This window comes from Ammospiza nelsoni, chromosome 3, assembly GCF_027579445.1.
Source record: "Ammospiza nelsoni isolate bAmmNel1 chromosome 3, bAmmNel1.pri, whole genome shotgun sequence".
Taxonomy (NCBI): domain Eukaryota; kingdom Metazoa; phylum Chordata; class Aves; order Passeriformes; family Passerellidae; genus Ammospiza; species Ammospiza nelsoni.
Genome location: NC_080635.1, coordinates 15,787,640 through 15,810,899, shown reverse-complemented (window position 1 = coordinate 15,810,899; position 23,260 = coordinate 15,787,640). Strand labels below are relative to the sequence as shown.

Sequence of the window (23,260 nt, the reverse complement as noted above, 5' to 3'; positions counted from 1 at the left end):
CTGAGGTCAATACAAGTTGAGGGCCCTTCCCACTTTGCAGTATGGAGGTTGAACTAGAAAAGGATTCCTGTCCAAGGATAAGGATTCTTCCTCTTTTTAAAGAAAAGGATGGAGGGAGTGGAGTATTGGCTAAAGGATGGAGTATGACAGCAATCAGTAGACAATGTGTTATTTTGTCATGTCAGATTTCCTCAGCAAAAGCAGCTCATGATGGTTTTGTGATGGAAGTTAAGTTAGAGAAAAACTGACAGAACTGTGATTTCCCAAAGGAAACAAAGCAAACATAATCTACTTTGAAAAAAATCTGATTTTATTTTTGTATTGAAAAGACCTGTCAATTTAAATAGATGTTTATTTCCATTCATGGTCTCAACCAGTGTTGTGTGTTAACATTATTCAGAACTGTATAAAAAGCCATCTGTGTTACATTGGTTAACATCCTAGAACACTGGGGGAGGGTTTGAAGCAGCTTAACATTAAAAATAGGATGTTCTCAAAAAACTTACAACTGATGCGGCATCTTCTATTCTAATTTTAAAGGAGCTAAAGCATTTTGCAAATACAATTCAAGTTATTTGGTCTTCAAAAAAACTTTAAAACCAGATTGCTTTCATAGCAGTATTGAAGCTGTCAGCTGAGAGAACACACACACAACACTTCTGTGTGTGCAAACACATACATGGAGAACCACACTGAACACAACTGGAACACCCCATTCAGTATTTGGATTACAAATGTGTTCCTCTGAATCCATGATCACAGTTAATTTAAAATGCTAGTTTCTTTTTTTAATATATACATGGTTTCCATGGAAACCCAAGATTCTGCACAATCAACTGACATTTATTACTCATGGTGCTGTGAAGTTCTCTAGTGAAGGGGCCAAATTCCAAAACCTTTACTCAAACATGCACATACCTCACTGAAGCCAGTGGTCAGGGGAGAAGATGGTTTAGAAAAGGGGTTGCAGGGTCAAGATCTAGATTTGAAAAACCACATGACAGATTGTCATTTAAAAAAAGTTTTTAAGTCATTCTTTGGTTTATTTCCATGATTCCCAACACTGTCTGAAAAGCCCAGAGACAGTCACATGAGAAATCATAGCTCTAAAGCAAGCCCACAGCATTTTTAAGTCTTGTGTATTAAATGTTTAGAAGACTACAGGAATTCAGAGTACCCCTTACATTCATGTCCCCAAAAATCTAGTAACTGCTTAAGTGCATGCACTGAGGCACGACCGGCATGCCTGGAAATTCGCATTGTTCAAGTTAAGAGCAAATATAGCTGCGAAAAACCCCACCCACCTATAATTAAATGGTCATCACTAGCAATGCTATAGTGACTGTCTTGTTATTAAAGAAATGCAGACATGGGTTCTGCCCCTTTGGCTCACTCGGCCAAAGGAAGCTGTCTGCTCAATTTAGAAAGGAAGCACATTTTAGGAGTCCAAGGGAGTTTAATATTTCCATTTAATATTTCCAATAATTGACCGTTTCTGGGGTCAATTATTAAAGATGTAGACAAATGGCAAGTATATGAAAGCATCTCTCATACATTCCAAGGTTTGGAAGTCAAGAGCAGATCTTGACTTCCTTATCCTTAAATGTTATGGTAGGCTTCAAAAACCAGTAAGAAGTAATATAATATTTCTATGGAAAGCAAAGTAGAACTAAGTCTAGCTAGCATTTGTATGCAAGCAGTTTTTGCTATGCTTAATGTAAGGCAGATTTTATTGCAACAATAGTTACCAGTCTGCTATAGGAAAAAAACACAGGCAACTATACTCAAAGAAGGTGGCTGATAATTATTAGTGACAACTTCTATTTTTTAGAACAACTCAGCTTTAATGTACTTTCTGGAAACAGCATTTTCATCACTGGTTTTCACTTCCTTCCCCATCCCATGTTAAGTATCAAAAATCAAGACTGGATAAAATGAATTGTGGCTATTTACCAACCAACATCTTCTATTCCAATATTATTCTTAACTGGAACAAATATAAGTCATTCTTTATAACCTACTGCCACTGGTTGTTTATAAATATCTGCTTGCTGCAATAAACATTGGTCATTGAAATATTCATTTGCAGTAACTACTTGGCACTAGGTTAATATACTTGTAAAGTTTAATGGAAGTGCTTCTGATGTACATACAAGCACTTAAAACATCAGACTTTTTAAAACTTAGTTCTGGGGCTTTAAATATTTATAGTTACAGTTTTCACAAGCATTTCTGAAAGTATTAAATCTGTTCAATAAGTTCAGAGTCTCCTGTCTCAGCATATCTAAGTTTCTTCAACAATTACAGAATAGCTAATTTAACATTCTTGCTTCCTATGCTGAGACAACATGATACCAAAATTTAGTTATAAAAAGAGGCATTTTTGGTCAGGCTGACCCCCCCATCTGTCCCTTAACAAAAAGAAACACAGCTCAAACCTGTCTCCTCTCTCCAGAAAAAAGACACCTAAGGCCACAAATGTACACTTGCCAGAACATCAGGTGTTGCTCCATTTGTGGCAACTGTACATTCATTCCCACGTAGAGAAATACAGTCTGAAGGCCCCACCACCACCTTGAAGGATGAACCATCTCAGAAGTCTGTTTAGGCAGCAGTGCATATGAAACCACATTACATCAAAACAGTGTGTTAAAGTCATTCCAGCTACTTCAACTAGTTTTTAACAATGTTTAATCAAAATTTCTAGTTGCAGGAAAGAAAAAACCCCCAAACTTAATGTAGAGAGAGGCATAAAGATGCAAAGATAACCACCACAATGATCCAATAGCAAAAACTCCTGTTTAAAGGTTTTCTTATGCTAAAAAAGGCACACAACCCTTTGTGAACTAGAGACAAAAGCTAGCAGGACTAGAGCAATAAACCCAGAAGAAAAAGCCTACCAGAATTACCCAATTGCCTACTGGGAGGGAACAATGAAGTAGACAGGCTGCTCTTGCCCTGTTTTGTTTGCAGGGAAGTGGTCAAATCTAATAGTCAAATTTAGCCACATTAAGAAACATTTAACAAAAGCTACCCCAAGAAACCAGAACAAAACCTGACGTTTGGGTCAAAAGGCCACAGGCCCTTCCATAGCATGTAGCTGAGTGAGTTCAGAGATTGGCAATGAAAGAAAAAAGCTTTAGACATGTGATGGGAACAAGCTTTGGGATTTATCGAACAGTCACACCAAGCTTCTCCAGCACACGCACTCCCTTCTCTTGGTACTCTTGTCGGGTCATCCAGAAGTTGTCTTTGTCTTTCATGATGTCTGCTAGAACAGCACCCCCCAGAAACACCATGTGCTTCCGACGAGGGGGATCTTCAATTCGGATCTTAAATTTCTGAGAAGAAAAGAAATCATTACTAGGATTCTTGAAACAAAGCCTTGCAAAATAAAATTGGGCTTTCCACCACAACAATGAAGTGAAAATTGTCTAGTGAGAAAAATGCAACTAAAAAACTGAAATGCTAGCACGGGGCACTCTGCGAGCTTCTGGCTTGCACAGCTGAAGTATACTAATGACTCTGCATTGCAAATTACACACAGCTATTCACACTTGCCCAAAAATTGTACTTTCAGTATATCAACAAAAAGCCCAGGATTCAGAATACTGACAGAAAATTAGAGACCCAATTTCTGCATTTCAGGAACACTATTAAAAGTAAAATAATTCCTAATCTTTGATGGCTGAAATTATCAGAAGTAACAAGATCATCAAATCACACATATTTTAGAATTATACCAATTTACACAATCTAAACCAGCTTAACTAATTAATATTCCCTTAACTTCTTCAGTGCTAAAGCTCTAACCTCAGGAGCTACAAAGAGAGTACAAAGCTATGACTGAAACACTGCCTCAGATGTAAAACATTCTGTTCAATTGAGTCATTCCACAGAAGACCTTCAGAGAACACTGTATTAAGAACCAGTGAAGTTCAATTCAGTTCACCATTAGAAACTCCACTCAAAGGAATTTTCAGTACAACACACTGTTACCTCTGTAACAAGTGTGGCTGTTGCCTGCTTATCACAGTAACAAAAGGAAAAGGGAAACTTACTCCACCTGAAAGTGTGTTAGAGCCCTAGCCTCTCTCACTCTTTTGAGTATTTCACTTGTAATATGAACCAAAATTTTCACAGACTTAAAAAAAAAAAAAAATTTTTTTACTCAATGACAACTTGAAGGCACAGAAACTCCTTAGCTTTGTTTAACCAACATTACAATATGTGTCCTGGTATTTCTCAGCCTATTTTACCCAAGACTTCGGGAATTACCGGCTACTAGCCGGGTCTAGAAGGTAACTTTACTGCAAGTATGCACCAAGCAAAGGCAGGAGTGTGAGGAAGGAGGGGCAGCGATTTCGCAAGCTGCAGGGAGGGCCGCCCGCAGCCTCCGTCATTTCTGGCCCCCCGGTTCCCCCTAGCGGGGACTCGGGGAAGCCTCTGCGCCCCCGGCCGCAGCAGCCGCCCCATACCCACCGAGAGCTTCTCCACGTCCCCTTTCAGAACTCGCTCCAGGTAGAGCTGCTTCAGTTCCCGCTCCAGTCGTGAAGGCAGCCCAGGGTACATGGTGGACCCTCCAGACAGCACAATGTGCTTGTAGAATTCAGACCTGACCCAAAAAATACATTTTTTGTAGTGCTGAACACTTTGCTCTGTACCTGTAAAGGTACCTGTACACACAGGGGAGTAAACACAAATCTAAAAAACAGACACTATGCAAAGACAGACTGCACAATTTCAGCAGACTTGCTCATGGAAATAAAAAAAAAAAAGTGCTTTCAAGATTTTATCTTTGCTCATTCTTACTGAAATAGTTTCCAGCAACTGGTTAAGCTCCAGAAGCTTAGCCTGAGCCCCATTCCCAGCATACACCCTTCTCCCAGGAACACACATTAGTGTCTAAAGCAAAAGATGTTACTCTGAAGACAGCTCCTGTGCCACCCCTGCACCCAGACAAAGGATTCTAAATGTTCTGCTCATACCTGGTATCAATGTCAGCAGCCTGGATGGTGTTGAACAGCAACTCAGCCACACCAACCCCTTCGACATTGATTAAGTGAGGCTGGAAGAGAGCCTCCGGTGCCTCAAACCGTTCTCCACCAACTTTGATAATCCTGCCATCTGGGAGCTAGGGAAGAAACAACACCATTGAAAAGACTACTTTTAGCCACTTGAATGCTAAAAAAAGCCAAGAGGAAATGACCTACATTGCTCCCAAATGTTTTAACACAGGAAATTGTTGATAATTGTCAGCACTGCAAGAAGTCATTCAGTAGTACTGAAAGAATACACAAATTCTTTAATCACTCTGCAATTCAGTTGGAGACATCAGGGACCAGATACATCAATACTGAGATACCAAATATTTCCTTGCAATACCAACTCCTAGTACCAATTTTAAAAATTATCTTACAAGCAAGAATAATAATTTTCTGCACATTTTCCCAACTGTGATCACAAAGTTTCAACTAAGAGCAAGTTCACCTTTCCTGACACCAGATATCAGTCTCATGTCTCAGCGCTGCATGGATGAAGCTGAAACAATTTCATATGCTAGAATAAGTCCACTTTCTCTACAAATTCCTGTACTATAATATTAAAACTTCAAAGATCTACAATGACAAAAGTGAGTACAAAGATTTACAGACAATTTGAAAAGAAAAAAGCCGGTAGAAGACTTTCCCAGAACGAATTAATTTGATTCTACAAGCCGAGAGGTGAGCGCTACTGCCAAGAAAAATTGTGAAGGAATGAAAGCTAAATGCTACCCAAATTTAAACCTAGGAAGTTTAGGACAAGGAGAGCTGTCTTGAGATACTCACCGTGTAGGATTCAACTAGAACTGTGGTCTCTAGTGCCAGCTTCTGCTCCTGCTCAATGTTGTATCCCACATAACACAACTTCTCCTTGATCATGCGAACCGTCTCAAAGTCAGCAGAATGGTTGAAAGCGTAACCTCGCAGCAAGAGAAGCTGGAGGGAGCACAGCAGGTTAGCAGGAAATGAGAGGAACTCTAGATCTCTCAGAAGAGGGGTAACACATTTAGACACATATCTCTGTTCATCTCCCTTTTTTAGTGGCAAATTTGGGTATTAAGAGAAATCCGTCCCAGTGTATCCATTATCCCCCGAAAAGCAGCAGCATTACTCCAAATGGGAAATTTTCTTCATTACAATTATCAGCATAACCAGAACAAAGACAAATGAAGAAAACCCAAAATAATTCTTGTCTTTAGAACTTCACTTCAGAACATTCCTGTATTCCAGGTTAACCATAAGATTTGTCAATCTAAGATGTTGCTTATATTTAAAACTCCCAAACAAATGAATTGTCTATCAAACATGTTCTCTTATTGAATTATCAGGGAAGAATCACTACACTATTATCCACACTGCAAGGATGTCTTTCTGAAAACAGATGAGTAGAGCTGAGAAAATACAATTTAGCTTCCACTTTAGGTGAGAAAGCCAACTTTTGAGCTTTTCCTTCCCAAATATGGAACAAATTCCCTTCCTACAAGATTGCCACTAAGAAAATGTGATGTCTCTGAATAACATCAACATCATCACTGTGATTTAGATGAGGAAACACAGTAAGAATACAGGACTGAAGTAACACAGAGAAAACAGGAGTTCTTAATCTAATTAACATGAATAATCAAGGGAAAATACACAGTGGTTTCTTGCTGTCAAGGGATTTTGACCTGAACCACAGAGAGCATCACCTCAACCTTAAACCCTCTTCCCTCCCAGCTTACCTTAATGAGGTACCTGGTGATATCCCTCCCAGCAATATCTAACCGTCTCGTGAGGTGAGGGAGGGAGAAACCTTCATAAACTGGGCAAATGTGAGTCACACCATCTCCAGAGTCCACAACAACACCAGTCAACAAACCTGAAAGAATGGGGGCAAGCACAATTTTACTGCACTTTCATAAATAGAGCAGAACAGCAGCAAGTTTAAGATATGTTTTTCACTGTAAACTAATACAACCTTTCCTCCCTCAGTCATCAGTAGATATTAAACTTCAGGTTTTCATAGTAACAAATGCTTTCATACATTTTTTTAAAATTATTACTTTTACCTAGATGTTTAGAATTGTATCGCTCACAATTTTATGAGGCATTTTAGCATCTTTAAATTGCATTCTAATTAAAGGGAGTATCTATGTTCATTAAATGCTGATTGGGGCACAAATTCCTCCACAGATTCAGTTGTGTAGTCTTATATTAATTTCTGAAATATTAAGAAATTTAGAGATATTCAAGCCACAAGTTTACCTTGTTAAATTCTTAGGACTTGTTGATTTTTACTGGTATACAAAAAACCATATACTTTCATAAGGTAGAAAATATTTGGGCTATACAGCACATGCCTAATATTTCTTCACACAAGTGGCATTAGGCTGAAAGAGATCCACTTTCTTAGACTAAAAAAATCAACTCTCATGAAAAAAAGTTCACTACAAGCTATTAAATTCTAAGCTATACAAAGCAGATATCATGAACATGTAGAAACAGGAGTTTCTATACTTAAGAGGGCAAAAATCAATAATGGAAGTTGATCAGAAAACAGTTTTATAGTGTCTCATAAGCTACCAAAGCAAGAAACCATATTTTAAGGACAGACCTCAGAAGTGTGCACTAAAATGAGGCACATCTCTATAAAACTTTAGCCACTACTTTAATTTTTGAAGGAATATAAATAAGTAAGATGTTTTAAAGAGCTTTTAAAAAAAATTTCCAAAAGCAAATGTTTGATTTATATGCCCCTTGATTTTTGTCTTAGAAGGTCTTCAGCTTTGTTTTAGATGATAGTATGTAGAAACTCTGCAGACTGCTCAAAGTTGTCTCACATTCTGTTATTCACGAAGCAATTGAGCACTACACAGTGAGGTACATGTACAATTACAGCAGAATTTAAGACTGTAGATGTCAGATATGTAAATAGTTGTAAGGAATCAAACCAAAGAAAACCAAGGAGGAAAAAAGGTAATAACACAGACTGCAGCAAATAAAATTACTATTCAGGTTTGCAAAAGTGGTTTTGGTTCAAGTAATTATATTGACTTGCATGGCAGAGCCACCCTTGCAGTACCCCACTGCTTTTGGTCCTGCACAGTGACACGTTAATGGACATGGATACTTGTGTCCTGCTATGTGACAGCTCAACACACCAAGTCACCAACAAACAGATCCAAGGAGTCATGGTATTAGAACTGATGTGCTTGAGTAACTTCATAGAATCCTAGATGGACTGAACTTGATGGTAGAATTTCCATTTAATTCAGTCAATCCATAATTTTCTGCTCAGGCTAAGGATCATTTCAATTTAGTTTATCTACAGCAAAAGACTCAACTTCCCCTCCCCCCCGAAAATAGTGTAGAAGTCATATGATCACCTCTTTGAAATTACTCTCTTACTCATGGTAAAAAGTTCTTCCTTTTTCAGAAAACTCAAAGTAAGCCATTAAGACTTGATGGCAAAGGCAAAATAATTACACCCTGAAAGAGTAAGAGTTTTGAGGAACACGGTTTTTTGCATTTATCCATGAAAATAACACCAACAGTGGTATCTAACAGTAGTTCCTCACAACAAAAAGCAAGCTGTCAGTCAGAGCCGAGCTTCCTTAGAGAACAGCATGGAATTAAGCCCAAGACACAGTGATGCCATGTTTGTACTTTGCCTCAGCAACACTGGAAACTAAAGAAATTTTAGGTTGATTTTGCCTACCTTGAGCATACAGAGTAAGAACAGCCTGGATGGCTACATACACCCCAGAAAACTGGTACGTCTCAAACATAACCTGTAAGATGAAGGCAAAAGTCAGCTTCCAAAACAGGCCAAATACCTCAAAGAAATTTCACTGGTGTTTGAAAACTGTATTTCTAGAATTTTGCATTTTTACTAATCAAAAACACTTCCCAAGAATTTTCATCACACAAGATTCCACAGGAACATTAGAAACCTATGTGCTTTGGGACAGTAAGAAGTACATTCAGTTCTGTATCTTACCTGTTCACACCAGACAAGCCAGGTGAGATATTCCACATCCATTAAGCAACAAAAGCAAACACAAGAAACCCACACATCAATTTTTGCAGCTTTACACAAATTTTTACTTTTCCAAAGTGCTTAATGAGTGGGAGGCAGTACTTGTAGACCAGCCAAGCAGCTCATTACTGAAGTGTGACTGGGGAATAAAATGTTTAAGATGTATGCTTTAAAACAAAGTTCAGGCATTTTTCATTCCTCATATTAAGCCATAGACTTTATACAACTGCACATTATGTCAAATAAAGACCAGACTCCTTCATATCTTAATCTAGAATGAGCCCAGTATCACAGGTTGCTCTCTGGATCTGGATCACTTTCTTCCCTTCTTTAAAGGGCAACCAATTACAAACTTTTAAATTTAGTGTAAAATCCACTACAGAGAGAAGACTGCAGGTTTGCAGATTTCATACTGAAACAGGAAAAGTAACTCCTTGTCTTGTGAACTAGGTTTCCCTAATCACTGAACTAGTTTCAGTTAAGAAGCAGAACAAGATTAAAGGATGTAGAGTTTATAGGATCTTGTCTTCTTCCTAAACACGAGAAAAGGCCAAGTAAACAAATCATGCTGTACAGCAATTTTCCCCTCAATAAGCTTTACCAGGAAAAATGGATGAACTCTGATTATTCCAACAAATACAGCTTTGCTTTTGCTACCCTGCAGCCTTCAGAACCCTTCTGCAACTTCTAGGGTTAGAAACAGATTCAATCCTAAGTGCTCCCACAGTTCAAGTAAAAGATATCTAAATATTTTTGAAGAAAAAAGCTGATGCCTGACAATTTTAGAATTCTGAACTATTTAAAGAACCTCCTCCATTAGAACAGTGTGAAAAAGAACAGAAAGGGAACAGCTGAAAGGGCAGCAACTCAAAATAGAACCCCTTTGAGTAGTCATTGTCTAAACCCAACACTATTCCAATGAATACTTTCAAACAACCTGAGTGCTTATTAAATCAAAAAATAATGTAAGAAAAATCTAAACTATCACCTTCATACAGCAAAATCAATATTCAAATGGCACTAGTTACTGCCTTCACATGTACCAAACCCTAAAGGCTTCTACAAAACCTTTCATAACCTTTGGGAGTGTTGTCATTCTTTCAAGAAAAAAAGAAATGGATTCTCCTCTGCATTACTTTATTTGACATGGAACGTGCCTTGACACAGGGCTTTTATGTTAACAAATCTTGAGATATAAATACTGAGCAATATGTTTCCCTGAAAAGATTCTTCTTCACATAACAGCAGATTTTTGATTCTATGTTCTAACTGGGTACAGAAAGAATTAAAAACTGGGAAAAATATAAGAAATCCTAGGTTGATTTAAATGGAAGTGACTCTGCAGTGAAGCATCTCTGCAGCTTCTTGATTTGCCACTACAGTCTGGCTGCTTCTGAGGGTGTTACACAATGAGAATGCAGCAGATGAAGACAAACAGTAAACACCCCATTAAGCTGAGGAGCAATCCTGGTCTTTTACGTGCTATGAAAGGAAAAGACTTTTTAAACATACAGCTGTATAGCTGACATGTGAACACTTGCTGCCTTACTATTGCAGGTGGGCCTGACAAAGTGATGGAATGAGGAGAGAGAATTACTGGAAACAGAATGAAGGACAGCATATATAATTATCTATCATCTTTGTATGGTCCAGATGACTAAGCTTTTCTTCTAAAACACTACTGCACTGTATCCCAAAATGCAGAGACATTATTACATTTACTGCAGGCTTTAGGAAGTATCTTCATTCAGTCCTCTGCCTCATACCGGGCTCACCTCCCTGGAAAGGAGGAGGCTATATCAAAAATGGAAGGAGCATACATTGCAGTTAAACTAAATATTCTAAGTTCTCATAACCTTGTGCTCCATTACAAACATTAGTAGAAACAATGAGCTTCTGTGTAACTCAAATTTAAATTTACAAAAATGGATTCTAGTTCTCACTAATCTTCTGCAACATGATCTTTCAATGTTATTCTTGCAACTTGCAAGGTTAAGTATCTATGGTCTCTGGGGTAGTGTTAAACAGGCAAATGGAGCAATGCAAATATTCCATCACAATTCAGAGGCCGTACTAGACTCTTGGATTTTTGGTATAAAATTATTTGGCACAAGAATAACTAAAATCTATCCTTTTGTATTTACCAGGAAAACAGAAACAAGAACACTACTGTTGACAACTAAAAAGCAAAGAATCCTGGGCAGGAAATAGAGCCATTCCAGCTCCATGGAGGCCACCCAGAATAACCTGCTCTGCCTATACACCACAGCTGGCTGATATACAGTGCATGATATTACTAGTGTTGCATTACCTGATACTTAGGTCACAGGACCTTAATGTCCACAATTGCTAAAAAAAATGCTGAATTTAGATTGCACAGTCTGATTTATTTTTCACTTAAGTTTTCCCAACTTTGCTAGACTTCATTTGCTCCCTGGTCACTGAAAGAAAGGATTAGTGCACACGTATTCACTGCCAAGTTGTGGAAAGCACTACTGTAGCTGTGACATCAAAAGGATTTCAAAGAAAGGTGCTAATAAATGTAAATTCTTAACAGACTAAGGAATGATTTTGGGAAATATATATACAGAAGTTTTGATATTCAAACTTATATGAACTGAAAATACCTATGATGCTTATGAGAAAAAAAATCAACAAAACAGAAAACTAAACATTCTGTTCTCATCAAACATTATCGCTCTTCAAGCCTGAGTCTTTATCACAGGTAGGGCACCTAAACAATATATATCTGACAACCTACATTGAATACAAAGCTCAGCTGGAGCTTAGATCACCCAGGGCAGCACTCTGAGCTTGAGGATGCAAGAACCAGGCTTTCCTTCTTAGAAGGCTTTCATTGATAATCCCTTGCACTAATTAAAGATTAGTGCATTGGCTGTCATCACACCTTCGTCTCAACCACCTCCAACAACACTGCTCCATCTGGTAAGCATCATCTAGCTCCAATCTCCTCTGCATTACTGGCTTATACAAGTCCAAGTCATTTAAAGTAATTAACATTCATCCAACAGCTAGTAATCAACGTATCCTGGGTATGTGAAGACAGACATGTATTTCCAATTCTGTGTTTAATGCTGCTATTAATGCTTGAGACAAGAAGCCTGCTTACAGCTTGTGAATGAGATCAGCTGGTTTGAATTTAAGCACAGTAGCATTCATGCCTATGGCTGAGAACGGGTTTTGGTTAGAGAACAGAACTGCTTTGCTTCAGACAGTCACTGCGTGTGGCTGGAACAAGGAATCTCTTAGCAGTGCTCCAATGTATATCAGCTGTGTATCAGCTCCTACTAGACACACATACCTCCACAATCTTCTCCCTATTTTTAGTCGGATTCATGGGCGGCTCTGTGAGTAGTATTTTACAATTTTTTGTGTCAATATTAAGTTTTTCTGGACCAAAAGTGTAATCCCAAAGGTGCTTCATATCATCCCAGTTTCGAACGATGCCATTCTCCATCGGATAATTCACTTCCAGCATCGATCGTAGTTCACTGGCTTCATCACCAACCATCAGATCCTGTAAAATTTTAACACAAAAACATGTCAGTGTTTACAAAACACCAAACTCCTCATGAATGACAGTGAACTGCTTCAGCCTGTGTCCAATGTGCTCTTAAACAATGCCCACATTTTTTAATCACTTGCAGGCACTTAGGAGAGAAGTAGAATATATTTCATGTAATATTTAAATTTGGCTCTTACCCATCCCACAGCTTTTCCAAAATAAACATTACTAATTTGATTTTTTTCAATTAACCAATAAACCTTGTTAGAGCTAGAGACTACAAAGACTTAAGTATAGGTGTTTCTCCACTGACACCTTCAAAATTATTTTACCAAATAGTAATTTCTAAGAGCCGAGATGCAAAACAGCACATAAGGGTAGTAGGTGGGATTGGCAGAATATTTTTCCATGCATGTTGCAAATTTCTGTGCACAATACCAAAAAAGGAATAATGAGTGGTGAATAAGCATACCGAACAGGAGCAAAAGCAAATAAGAGATTATAAATTCCACACCAGACATTAAAAGAAACAATGGTTTACATATTGCCTGTGTCAATAGGGTGTGAAGAGACACATCTGAATATAAAATATAACCTCATCTGTTCCTTGCCAGAAGTCCCAAGCCAGAAACCCCAGAAATGCATTCTTGCACAAACACAACCAACTAATGCAATTTGTATAGTCATTTCACACTGATTAAGCAATCTGTTTATTAACGTTAGTTAGGCAAACGCTGCACATTCAAATTAGTAGCATCACATCTTCTCCTTTCCCACGTATTTCCCACAGGAAGTATGCACAGTTACATCTTATCTTTGCTCCTCATTATATCCCATACTTTTCTAAAGAAGCCTGAACTGACTCACTTGTACTTAGGCTGTAAAATCATATTTCTAGGTACCATGAGTTCTGTAGTTCTGTGTCAATAATATTAATTGGGAAAAAAAAAAAAAAGCCAGCCGCTTCATCCAACCATATGCCACGACAGTTTGCAGTTGCTGTGGCACAGTGGAAGTGAGGGTTATACTATTCAGTGCCAGGGGAAAAAAAAGATGCACAAGAAAAAATCTGGCATGTGGTTTATAATGCCCATTTTAGAAGTAACCTAAGCAGTTGCTGTTGACTATATAAAAAGGAAGCGAATTGAAAATAGTTTAAGTGAAACCATTCCTCTTTCATCCCCTCTCCCTGACAAGGTGTTTTATTTGTGTCAAGACTCCAACACTCTCAATCCAAAGCACTCTGGTGAAATCATACTATGAGAACTCCACCATGTAGCCACATTACTCATGAGAATTTAAGACAACACAAACTCCACCAGTTAGAAGAATCAGAAATCAGAAGCCTTTTTTGTGCACTGCTCTTTGAGGCTCCAAGCTGCCCAAGAGGACACAGCCCAGGAAAAGCCGCTATTCAAAGGTGCAAAGCGAAAGTTGCACAAAACTTTCACATCCTTTCAAAACAAAGCTAAAGGGCAGAACAATTGTTCTCTCTTGAGAACATCAGCACTAGCACACTAACAAACACGTACACTTGGCAGTTGAAGAGCAAGAAGGACAACACAACCAAATTTGCAGACAGGAATCAGTATCGTGGCATCCACTATTTCCACCACTTCAGTACTCAGTAATATCTGTCTAACTGAAATCTGAACATTTCTTCAAACTCTTGGTTTGTTAGGTTAAATAGAGCAATTTCTACTGTTAAAGATGCTGAGTTCACGTTGATCTTCCAATGTTATTCTTGCATCTTGCAAAACTTCACGTTATATAGCATTTAAAAGCAATACATAAAATATTCTCATTAATTAGTTGCCAGTAAACCAAAGCAATGAACAATGTCCAAAATAAGTATGTATTCAAATGTAAAATGTAAGACAAGACAAAACAATGAATAGCATTTAAAAAATAACATAACAGCTACTAGGTCTCATCAAGCAAAAATGGTAAACAAAAAGCACAGGGGCACCTCACTTACCATCATTTTGTTATTCTACTTCAACAGGTCAAGAAAGGTGAAGAAAAGGTAGAAGCAAGAAAGTCAGAAAAGGCCTAAATGAAATTCTCAAATTATTTTAAGTACACAGTAGAATTAGGCTGAAAAGAGATGCATGTACAGCAGGAAATTATCTGAGTTAGTTTAGTTAGGGCCAAACTAACAGGACATCAGATTAAACTGTCTCTTTAAAGGAAGCTATTGCTACATGTCAGTGGCAAGTCATGTTTAGGCTTCCTAGACTGCAAGCAAGAACAGTGTATGTGCCTATCTCTCATAAATAGGAATCTCTGTATAAATATTCTGTAACAGTGGAGTGTTACCCTGGGCTAGGTGTATATCTGAACTAGACAAGACTCTGCACAGGACAATTGACTAGCTCTGACAATTGCTAAATTTAAATTTTATTTTAGAAATCCACTTAATATATTCAAGAACTGAAAACTACTCCTTAGTACTGACTTATTAATACCCCCCAAACCTGCTGCAGACTAGTAAGTCAGGAAAAGCCCAGAGCAATATCTATGCTTCTGGATTTAGCTGCAATTTTAAGCAAAATAATCCCAGTAATGAATGAATTCCTGAGTAGGAAAAAAAGCTATATCCCTGCTGCTAGCTGAAATGAGAATCCATAAGGAAAATGTGGTCAAAGCAACTTGAAATTGGTAACTTGATGGATGATAACCACTGTTTTGATCAGCTTCCAGGCTCCTTTCACTGCATTTCTGAATTCCACAGGAGTGTAGTTTTCCTCAATAGTTTTGAAAAGTTAAACTGAAAATCTCCTTGCCAGCTTCCCTTACTCAGTTTTAAACTTATCCCAGAAGAACTCACAGTGTATGCATGGAATTAAATTTTGGCATAAAACTCATCTGCTAAAATACATTTTTTTATGAAATCTGCAAGATTCTCATGAGGAAAAGCAGCACTCACACTTATCAAGTCTTTCTACTGTATTATCCTACTGGGATACCCAAAGTGCCTGTGGCAGAGATTTCTCCTCTTGATACACTGCCTCCTTAAGAAAGGGTTACAAGCTGTTAGGCAAATTATATAAAACTACCAGAAACAATCTAGACACCGTTTATACTCTTTGAAATACACCCACATGATCTGTGCTCAAGCAGAAGACCAGCAATGCATGCAAAATGATTGTTTAAGGTTCTTTTGCTGATCTCATAGCAATTACCAACTTCTACATCCTATCTTTTCAATGCACCACTGTTATCTGTAACAATATTAAATGATCAGATAATCAGAGGATACCAAAACTGATGGGGCAGGCTGTATTGAATCAGCTAGAAAGAGAACATGACTTCAACAGTGAGATTTCATGCAAGAAAATTCTGGGGGGAGTTTAGACTCAAATCACTGCATAATTTTATAAAACTTTAACAGGACCTCCTTTAAGGAGACTCCTCACATTAAGTTCACGAAGATACCCAAAGAAATACCTCTCCCCAAATCTTACTAGAGAAAGGATTGTTTTCTGTCTCCTTACAAAAAATCCTCTTTATTGTGAAAGGGAAAGATGTCTATCCTCTAAAACACTAAAACAAACTGTCCTAGCTGATACAAGGTAAAACACTATTGAGATAGTAACGAGACAAACCCACAATCACATTTTGGGAAGCTCTAGCATCTTTCAGCCTTTTGACTTCCTTGTATGGCCTTCTGCTGATACTACAACCATTTCACAGGCAGAAGCAGAAACCCAACAACTCAAGTTCCCCTTGTCAACAACAGGGTTCTGAAAATAAGGAACAAGACCGGACTGATTTTTTTTTCCTCTTCCTAAACTGCTGCTCAGACGAATACGGAAGGGAAAATTGAAATCCTGTTATGTGTGGCGCTACCTAACCTTCACTGGCCTAAGTGGGCACTTCTACAGTTCTGCATTGCCTCCTGCTTCTCCCTAACTCTTCTCTCCTAACTGGAGCTTGCACCATGGTCTAGTAAGGCTGTCATTACTTTACCTGACCAAGAAATCCCTCTTTTTCAGCTGGATCAACTCACAACACGCCTGCACAAGCAGCATGACCAGCACAAGGTGAGAATTGTGTGGCTAGAAGCAAGAAGGGAGGATGTGACCACAGCAGGGCCAAGACATTTACCAAAGCCTATATAGCAGAAGCAACTAATAACATTTGAAGTGTTACTCTCTAATTACAAAATAAGTGAAAAATTATAGCTCCCTGGACATTAGAAAATGAATTCTCCAACAGTGGTTCTCTCCTCATGCCTTGGAATAATGCCCCAAGACAAAGCAGCCTGAACAGAGCCTCTCCATCTCTAACTGGTGTGGAGCACCTACATCCATCAACAGCAAAAAGAAAACAAAAACCATAGAAACAATGAAACGCAAACACAGCCAAGGTTAAACATCTCATACAAGATCACAGATGATCAACTCTGAGTAGAAAGCAAACCATACAGAAAAACCAGGAAGCTCCAGCAGTTCTTCAGCACTGTCTTAAAATCCCACACGATAGCTTGGTGACAGTCAGTCACTTCTGTCTGATTTCTGCCTTCTGATCTTGACACCATTTTCATTACTGGCATTTGAAGCCCCTTTTTGCCCAGAACCACTCAAGCCCTACCTGCTGCCTCCTCAGGTGCACTATCTGAAGGCCTCCAATGCTTTAGAGCACCCTCTTCTTAACTTTGTAGTTTGTGACAGGCTAAAATCCAATACAGAAATGAGTCAAGAGATACTGAAACAGCATAAAAGGGAGTTAAGGAAAAAACATTTCCAAACAGTACACAAGTCAAAAGCTGCCCTACATATTTTTATCTGTCAGAAAGAAATAACAATAAAAAAATTTACCTTGATTTCAATGTTTCCTACTTTAGCAGTTGATCTTATAATGGGTCTGCCAACCAAAGCTGGAAAAATGTGCTCAGGAAAATTCGAGCCTGCATAGCCACATTTCACAAACTGAAAAGGAAGAAATAATTTTATTAGAATATGCATTATTTTTGTTTACAAATAGAAACCTGGTTTGGGGTAAAAAATTAGAAGTCCAAATTTAAGAGCATGTACCCCGCTGGAACCAAATGAATTTATACTTTCAAATCAATTTTACACATTTTAGACAATGCATATATTTTTAAAACAGAGTAAAAGTATTTTCCAGAATGTTTTCTGAATCAAGACTACCAGATTTTTGAGAAACAGTTTAAAATGAATACATTGCAAGGTGTAAAAGAGTCCAGTGTCTGAATTTGGATTTCCTGCCACTCTATTAAAAAAGTCCTCTAGCAACCTGAAATCTGTAATTTTGTAATGGATCACCTTATAATGAGTACCCAATGAAACCTAATTAAATCACCTCTCCAATTAGAACACATGGTAGCATAATGAATTACACAGCAGAAAAAGCCCCAAAAGCTTGTAAATTCAAGTTTTATACTCTTGTAAAAAGTGCTCAAATGTGAACTAGTAATTCAGACAGATTTCTCAATTTTCATAATTTTGAAGCTTTCCTTTAAGGATAAAGTCTGCTGCAAGCACTTCTAAAACCAACAGCACAACCAAAACCTCAGATGATGGCAGTTCACACCAAACAGGATAAAAAGAGTGTTTATTACCCAAATATATACAAAAGGAAGCTTTATATCACTGGGTTCCAAGACAGTATACACACTAAGAAAACAATGACAATTTATTGAACAATAAAAAAATACATAGTCACTAGAGGAAGTTCAGCTGTAAAATGTGAACTTTAAATGTGCCAGCAAGACATTTCGTTCATAGGGATCAGCAAGTTGTGCTCTTCAGCTCTCCTATTTTGATAGGGCACTTCCATGTATCATACCCTACTGTTCTGCCTGCAGCTCATACAGAGAGCACTCCTGGTTTACTCTGATGCACAGTTTGCACACCAGGCTGTATTAACATGCCAGAACAAAAACATTTTTATCTGCAAAATGACCCAAGCACTGAGGTGCAGCAGCAGTAACCCAGCACCCCGGCATCCCTGGCATTGGAGGGACCCTCAGGAGCTGTGTGATCCAACACTGGGCTCAAACCAGTCACTGCTGAATTCTGAGCAGCTTGCTCAGAGCTTGGACCAGCTGGCTGCTGGGAACCTTTAAGAACAGGCAATTCACAGACTCCGTGGGACCCTGTCCCAAAATGTAATTATCCACCACAGGTTGTATTAAAAGCCATCTGCTAGAATTTTCCAAATATTCGCCGAGTTTTCTGAAGCAAGGTCTGAAGACTGCCACTGGAACAATTATCCCAGCAAAGAGCACAGCTAATTGCAGCTGAGAGGAATTCTGTCATTACACTAACGGTAACATGAAAAGTCACTTGTGCTGCTGCTCGTAATTATTCACCTTACTGCAGTAAAAAAGGGCACCTGTTGTGGAAAGAAATTTAGAGAGCTGGTTACAGACAAAACCAATAGATATTTTAATTAAAGCTAGGGTAATAGAGGGGAGAAAAAATTTAGGTTTTTTGACCCTAGTTTCTTTCACTCCTTCAGTGCTTGCCCTCCAAAGGCAGAGCTGTTTGGAATACCTGAAGAATGACACTGTGTACACAACTCATTTCACTCATTCTACTTCAAACCCAGAATACTCTGAAAAGGCAAGTATTTATCAATTTTTTTGGTTATACTAAGGCCAAACCTGCCTAGGAGTTGCATAGATTTAATCTGTGCATTCAAAAATGCAATGCTGCTATGACAAAGCAAAGAGCAGCCACAAGCACTTCTGGATTGCATACTTGAATACACCAGTATATCAGAAGTAACAGGATAAGAAATATCTAAATAAATCTTTAAAACTTAAACTCCTGGAACACCCCCTCAAGAAGCTCCACTACTCAAATTTTTAAAACCCCTGTACTTATATAGCAACCCTGATGTATGCAAGCAAAACTACTGCACAAAAATCTGCACCTCTACTGGGCAACCTTTAAAACACCTCCCAGAATCACATACAACTACACTGACCTACAAACTGCTGACCTACAAAACCACAAAAATTCTTACTATTTGATATGAATAGCAACTTCCAGCCTCTTTTTGCACTAAGATCTTGATGCATCTTCCTGGGAAATTAACAAATTCTAGGTTTTAAAAACAGACTGTCATTTCTCCAACCAGCCTAAAACACAATCAAAACCAGATTTAATTGATGCAAACTACAGTGAGCGAGAATAAGCTTAGACACTGACAGTCTGTTTCCCACCTCTTCCTGGCCAGAACAGAGAGCCTTAAAAATTACATTTGACAAAGTTTGATGGACTCTGCCACAGATGGAAAGGACAGAATTTTAACTTGCCTTCAAATTTGAAATTTCTCCTTCCAGTCTACATAAAAATTTGGGGAAGATAAGAACAAGTGAGCCTTCTCTGTCAGCTTCCCCATCAATGGGGACATCCCCACTGCAGTATTCTCCCTGACAATATCCTGAATATTCAGCTGGTTCAGTTGGTTTGTGATCACCTAACATTGCCTATCATGGCTGAAGAAACAGGCTCAATAAAACCACCCACAGGAATACGCACAGATCTGTACAATAACAGACTTTGGACTCTTAGATTTTTTTTTTTTTGAAGGGGTAGAGCAAACATGAGATACCTCTCCCTCCGGTCCCTTACAGAAAATCCTTCAGAATCTTCAAGTAAATGTTATGAACTGCAGTAATCTGGAGCAGCTTCTCTTTTTTAGGGTCCAACATTAAACACTCACTGTTCTGCCACTCTCAGTTTGAAACTCTCTAATTTAAGTACAGCACACTTGTTTCTCTTCCACCTCTTGCCACGCACACCCCTCAAACCAATTATTGAACAATTTCAGTACAATGCTCAGGTTTCCAACAGTAACACAAGCACTCCATGAATTTACCCATTTCTGCAAGAACTAATTCATCATTTGTTTTTGCACACATTTGCTATACATTCAGAATGTTCTAAGAACAGCTATTTAGCCTGCCTGTGTGCAAGACCATGTATGTAACAATTTTTACCATATATAGTTTCTTCTCCATTTCACTGTGGTTTATACTGAGTCTTTCACTTCCTACTGAGTCATCAAACACTAACAACTTGCATGTATAAGTGTTCTTTCAAACTAAAAGAATGAGGAAGCTTGCAAACAAGTCACGTGACTGGTTTTAAAATGAATACTAATATTCTTATCACATCTCTGTGTTTGATCCTTTCCACTGATACAACTCTCAAACAAAAACCCTAAATACAGTTACAGCAATTTTACAGGCCAATGAGTAACTTTCTGTTTGGCCTCTAACAATAAGAATCCACCTCTAACACTCCAGACCCTTGAGGTGCCATTGCCTGCCTCCCACACCACATGTTGCAAGAACTTCCTTCGAGTCACTCACCTCTTCCTCAAAGACAGGCTGCTGCCTATCATCAGAAGTCCTGCTGCAGCCTAACAAGAACAGTAAATTTCAAAGACAAGCCTAATCTTAAAAATTCACCTGATTTTTCCAAAAATATTCTCCATTTTTTATCTATAAGTGTTCTGACGCCTGTAAAGAGATTTCATTGCAATCATGCTTTTAAGTGTGAGATATTAGAAATAACTCTAAAATAAGACATCTCTTGTCACATAGGCAAAATATTATTACCAAAACACTGGTTTGACAATATAGAACTACTTGATATCTCTACATGTAATTGAGACTCAAAAGTTTTACTGAATGGAATTTTTGTCCAGCTTCGTTATCCCAATCCTCATCCAATTACCCCAAATCAGTGTGAACACTTTGAGCTGATGGATTTCACAATTACTTCTGACACCCTGCTCTCCCACCCAAGGAGCTCTGAGGCTCCCAGACACACAGTGCTCTGCCCAAAGGCTGAGACAGCCCAAAGCCACACCAGCTGAAGTGACACAGGCCCCTCCTCTGGCACCAGGAAGGCACCTTCCACTCCTGGGGTTATTTATATCCTGCTGCTCCAACTCACCGAGGGAAAACCCTAAGGATCCAAGATGTCTCTGGAACTCACAGCACACACAGACACCCAGGTTGTAAAGAAATGTGTGTGGCACACCCAGCTTGGGAAATCTGGTGGGAAAAATTGCTTTTACCCCGTGTCACACCTGAGACCAGCCAAGGCACAACACTGCTGTCACCACCAATACACTGAACATTTTACAACTCAGTCATTATTGCCATATAAAGGACCACACCAATGGATGAAGATCTGATTTTTTTTTTTTAATTTAGGCCTCCCAATAGGAATATTAAAGAATAAAAAAAAAAACAACAAAAAAAAACCCACAACAAAAAAACCCTCAAACTAAAAACAAAAAAATAAAGCAGCTTCCATATCCCTGTGTAACAAGAAAATGCTATGCTATCTCTTCTTCTTTCCTTTTTCTAAATGATAGAGCAAAAAGCGCCCAAAGGCTCTGAACTCTAGCTCTATTAAAGATAATTTTTGCTATATGAGGGTTAACAGACATCAAAACTGTCAAATCCCTGAACTGTCAAATATGATGTTCTTCTTCCTGAACTATTCTAACAATTTCAGATACTAATTGAAAAACCCTCAAATTTAGGACACTGAATCTCTAATAAAATAATCCTTTGTCCCAACTATTCTTTCCTAGGCTTATTAAAAAAATATTTATCACAAGTATCTATATATAAGAAAACCCCTTGGTTTTTTTGGCGATTCAAGAGCTCTTAATGCACCACCAGTTAAGGTAACTCTCCACATAATATTGCTTTACTAGGGGAAACCCTAGACCACTAAAAAAAATTACCAAGGGGAAATATCCCCCGATAGCATCTGATCTCTTCCTGCTTTAAAATGGTATCTCTTTCACTTCCTGCCAAGGTGCCTCACAGCCTGACAAAAGGATGGGTTTGCCTGCACGCTGACGGAGGCCAGAAAAGGTGGAAAGGATAAGAAGAAAACCTTTCATTTTAAAAATGCCAATTTGGAGGTACGTGGCAGATTAGAGAAGTATTAAGGAAAGGACGATGCTCTATTTTGAACAGCAGCTGCCAAAAAGAAAAAATCAAAAAACCCCCACCAGAGCCCCCAAACATTTCTCTAAGCGAATAATCCTGCAGACACAGGACACATCCTAATTGCTCAGTGCAGAATGCGCTCATTCAGAATTTTAAAAAATCGGTATTTTTGTCTAAACGCGCGTTGCTCCATGGAGACCCGCTCAGGTCACGCAGAGAAACCAGGGTATTGACGGCACAACGAGAACGCGGCGGGGCCGGGGGCGGGCAGAGCAGCCGCAGCCCCGCACAGCGCCGGCCGTGCCCGCGGTTCGGGAGCACGGGCACACCCGCCCGAGGGCCGCCGGCCCCCCCCGCCCATTCATTCCGCGGGCCCGCCGGAGCGCCGGGATGGCGGCCGGGCCCGGCGGCGGCGGCAGGGCCGGGCGGGCGCGGCCCGCGGGCGGTGCCGGCAGGAAGCCGGGCCGGGTCCGGGGGCAGCCACCCGGCTTCCCCTTCCCCTCCGCCCCGGCAGCAGGGCGGGTCCCGGCGCCGCCCGCAGAGACTCACCCCGGTGCCGTTGTCGCACACGACCACCTTCCTGCCCAGCGTGTCCATCGCTGCGACACCGACACGGCTCCGCACCGGGACCGAGGGACCGACACCGACCGCGCCACCGGCACCGCCCCGACCTCCGCCGGGCCCCCCGAGCGCGCCGCCCGCCGCGCGCGCACGCC

At 39.4% G+C, this 23,260-nt stretch overlaps 1 protein-coding gene across 2 annotated transcripts; it reads right to left on the bottom strand.

The window, feature by feature from the left end:
• Positions 1–289: 289 nt before the first annotated feature.
• Positions 290–23,260, bottom strand: ACTR2 (actin related protein 2). 2 transcript variants are annotated; one of them, XM_059469547.1, is made up of 10 exons: positions 23,094–23,260; positions 17,410–17,520; positions 14,565–14,579; positions 12,383–12,598; positions 8,740–8,812; positions 6,764–6,900; positions 5,829–5,978; positions 4,989–5,134; positions 4,483–4,615; positions 290–3,341 (listed from the first exon to the last, which is right to left on the bottom strand). In XM_059469547.1, the coding sequence occupies exons 1-10, from the start codon at positions 23,139–23,141 to the stop codon at positions 3,171–3,173; spliced, it is 1,200 nt and encodes a 399-aa protein (XP_059325530.1). In that variant the 5' UTR covers positions 23,142–23,260; the 3' UTR covers positions 290–3,170. The 2 variants fall into 2 exon arrangements, with proteins under 2 accessions (XP_059325530.1, XP_059325531.1); XM_059469548.1 differs by lacking the exon at positions 14,565–14,579.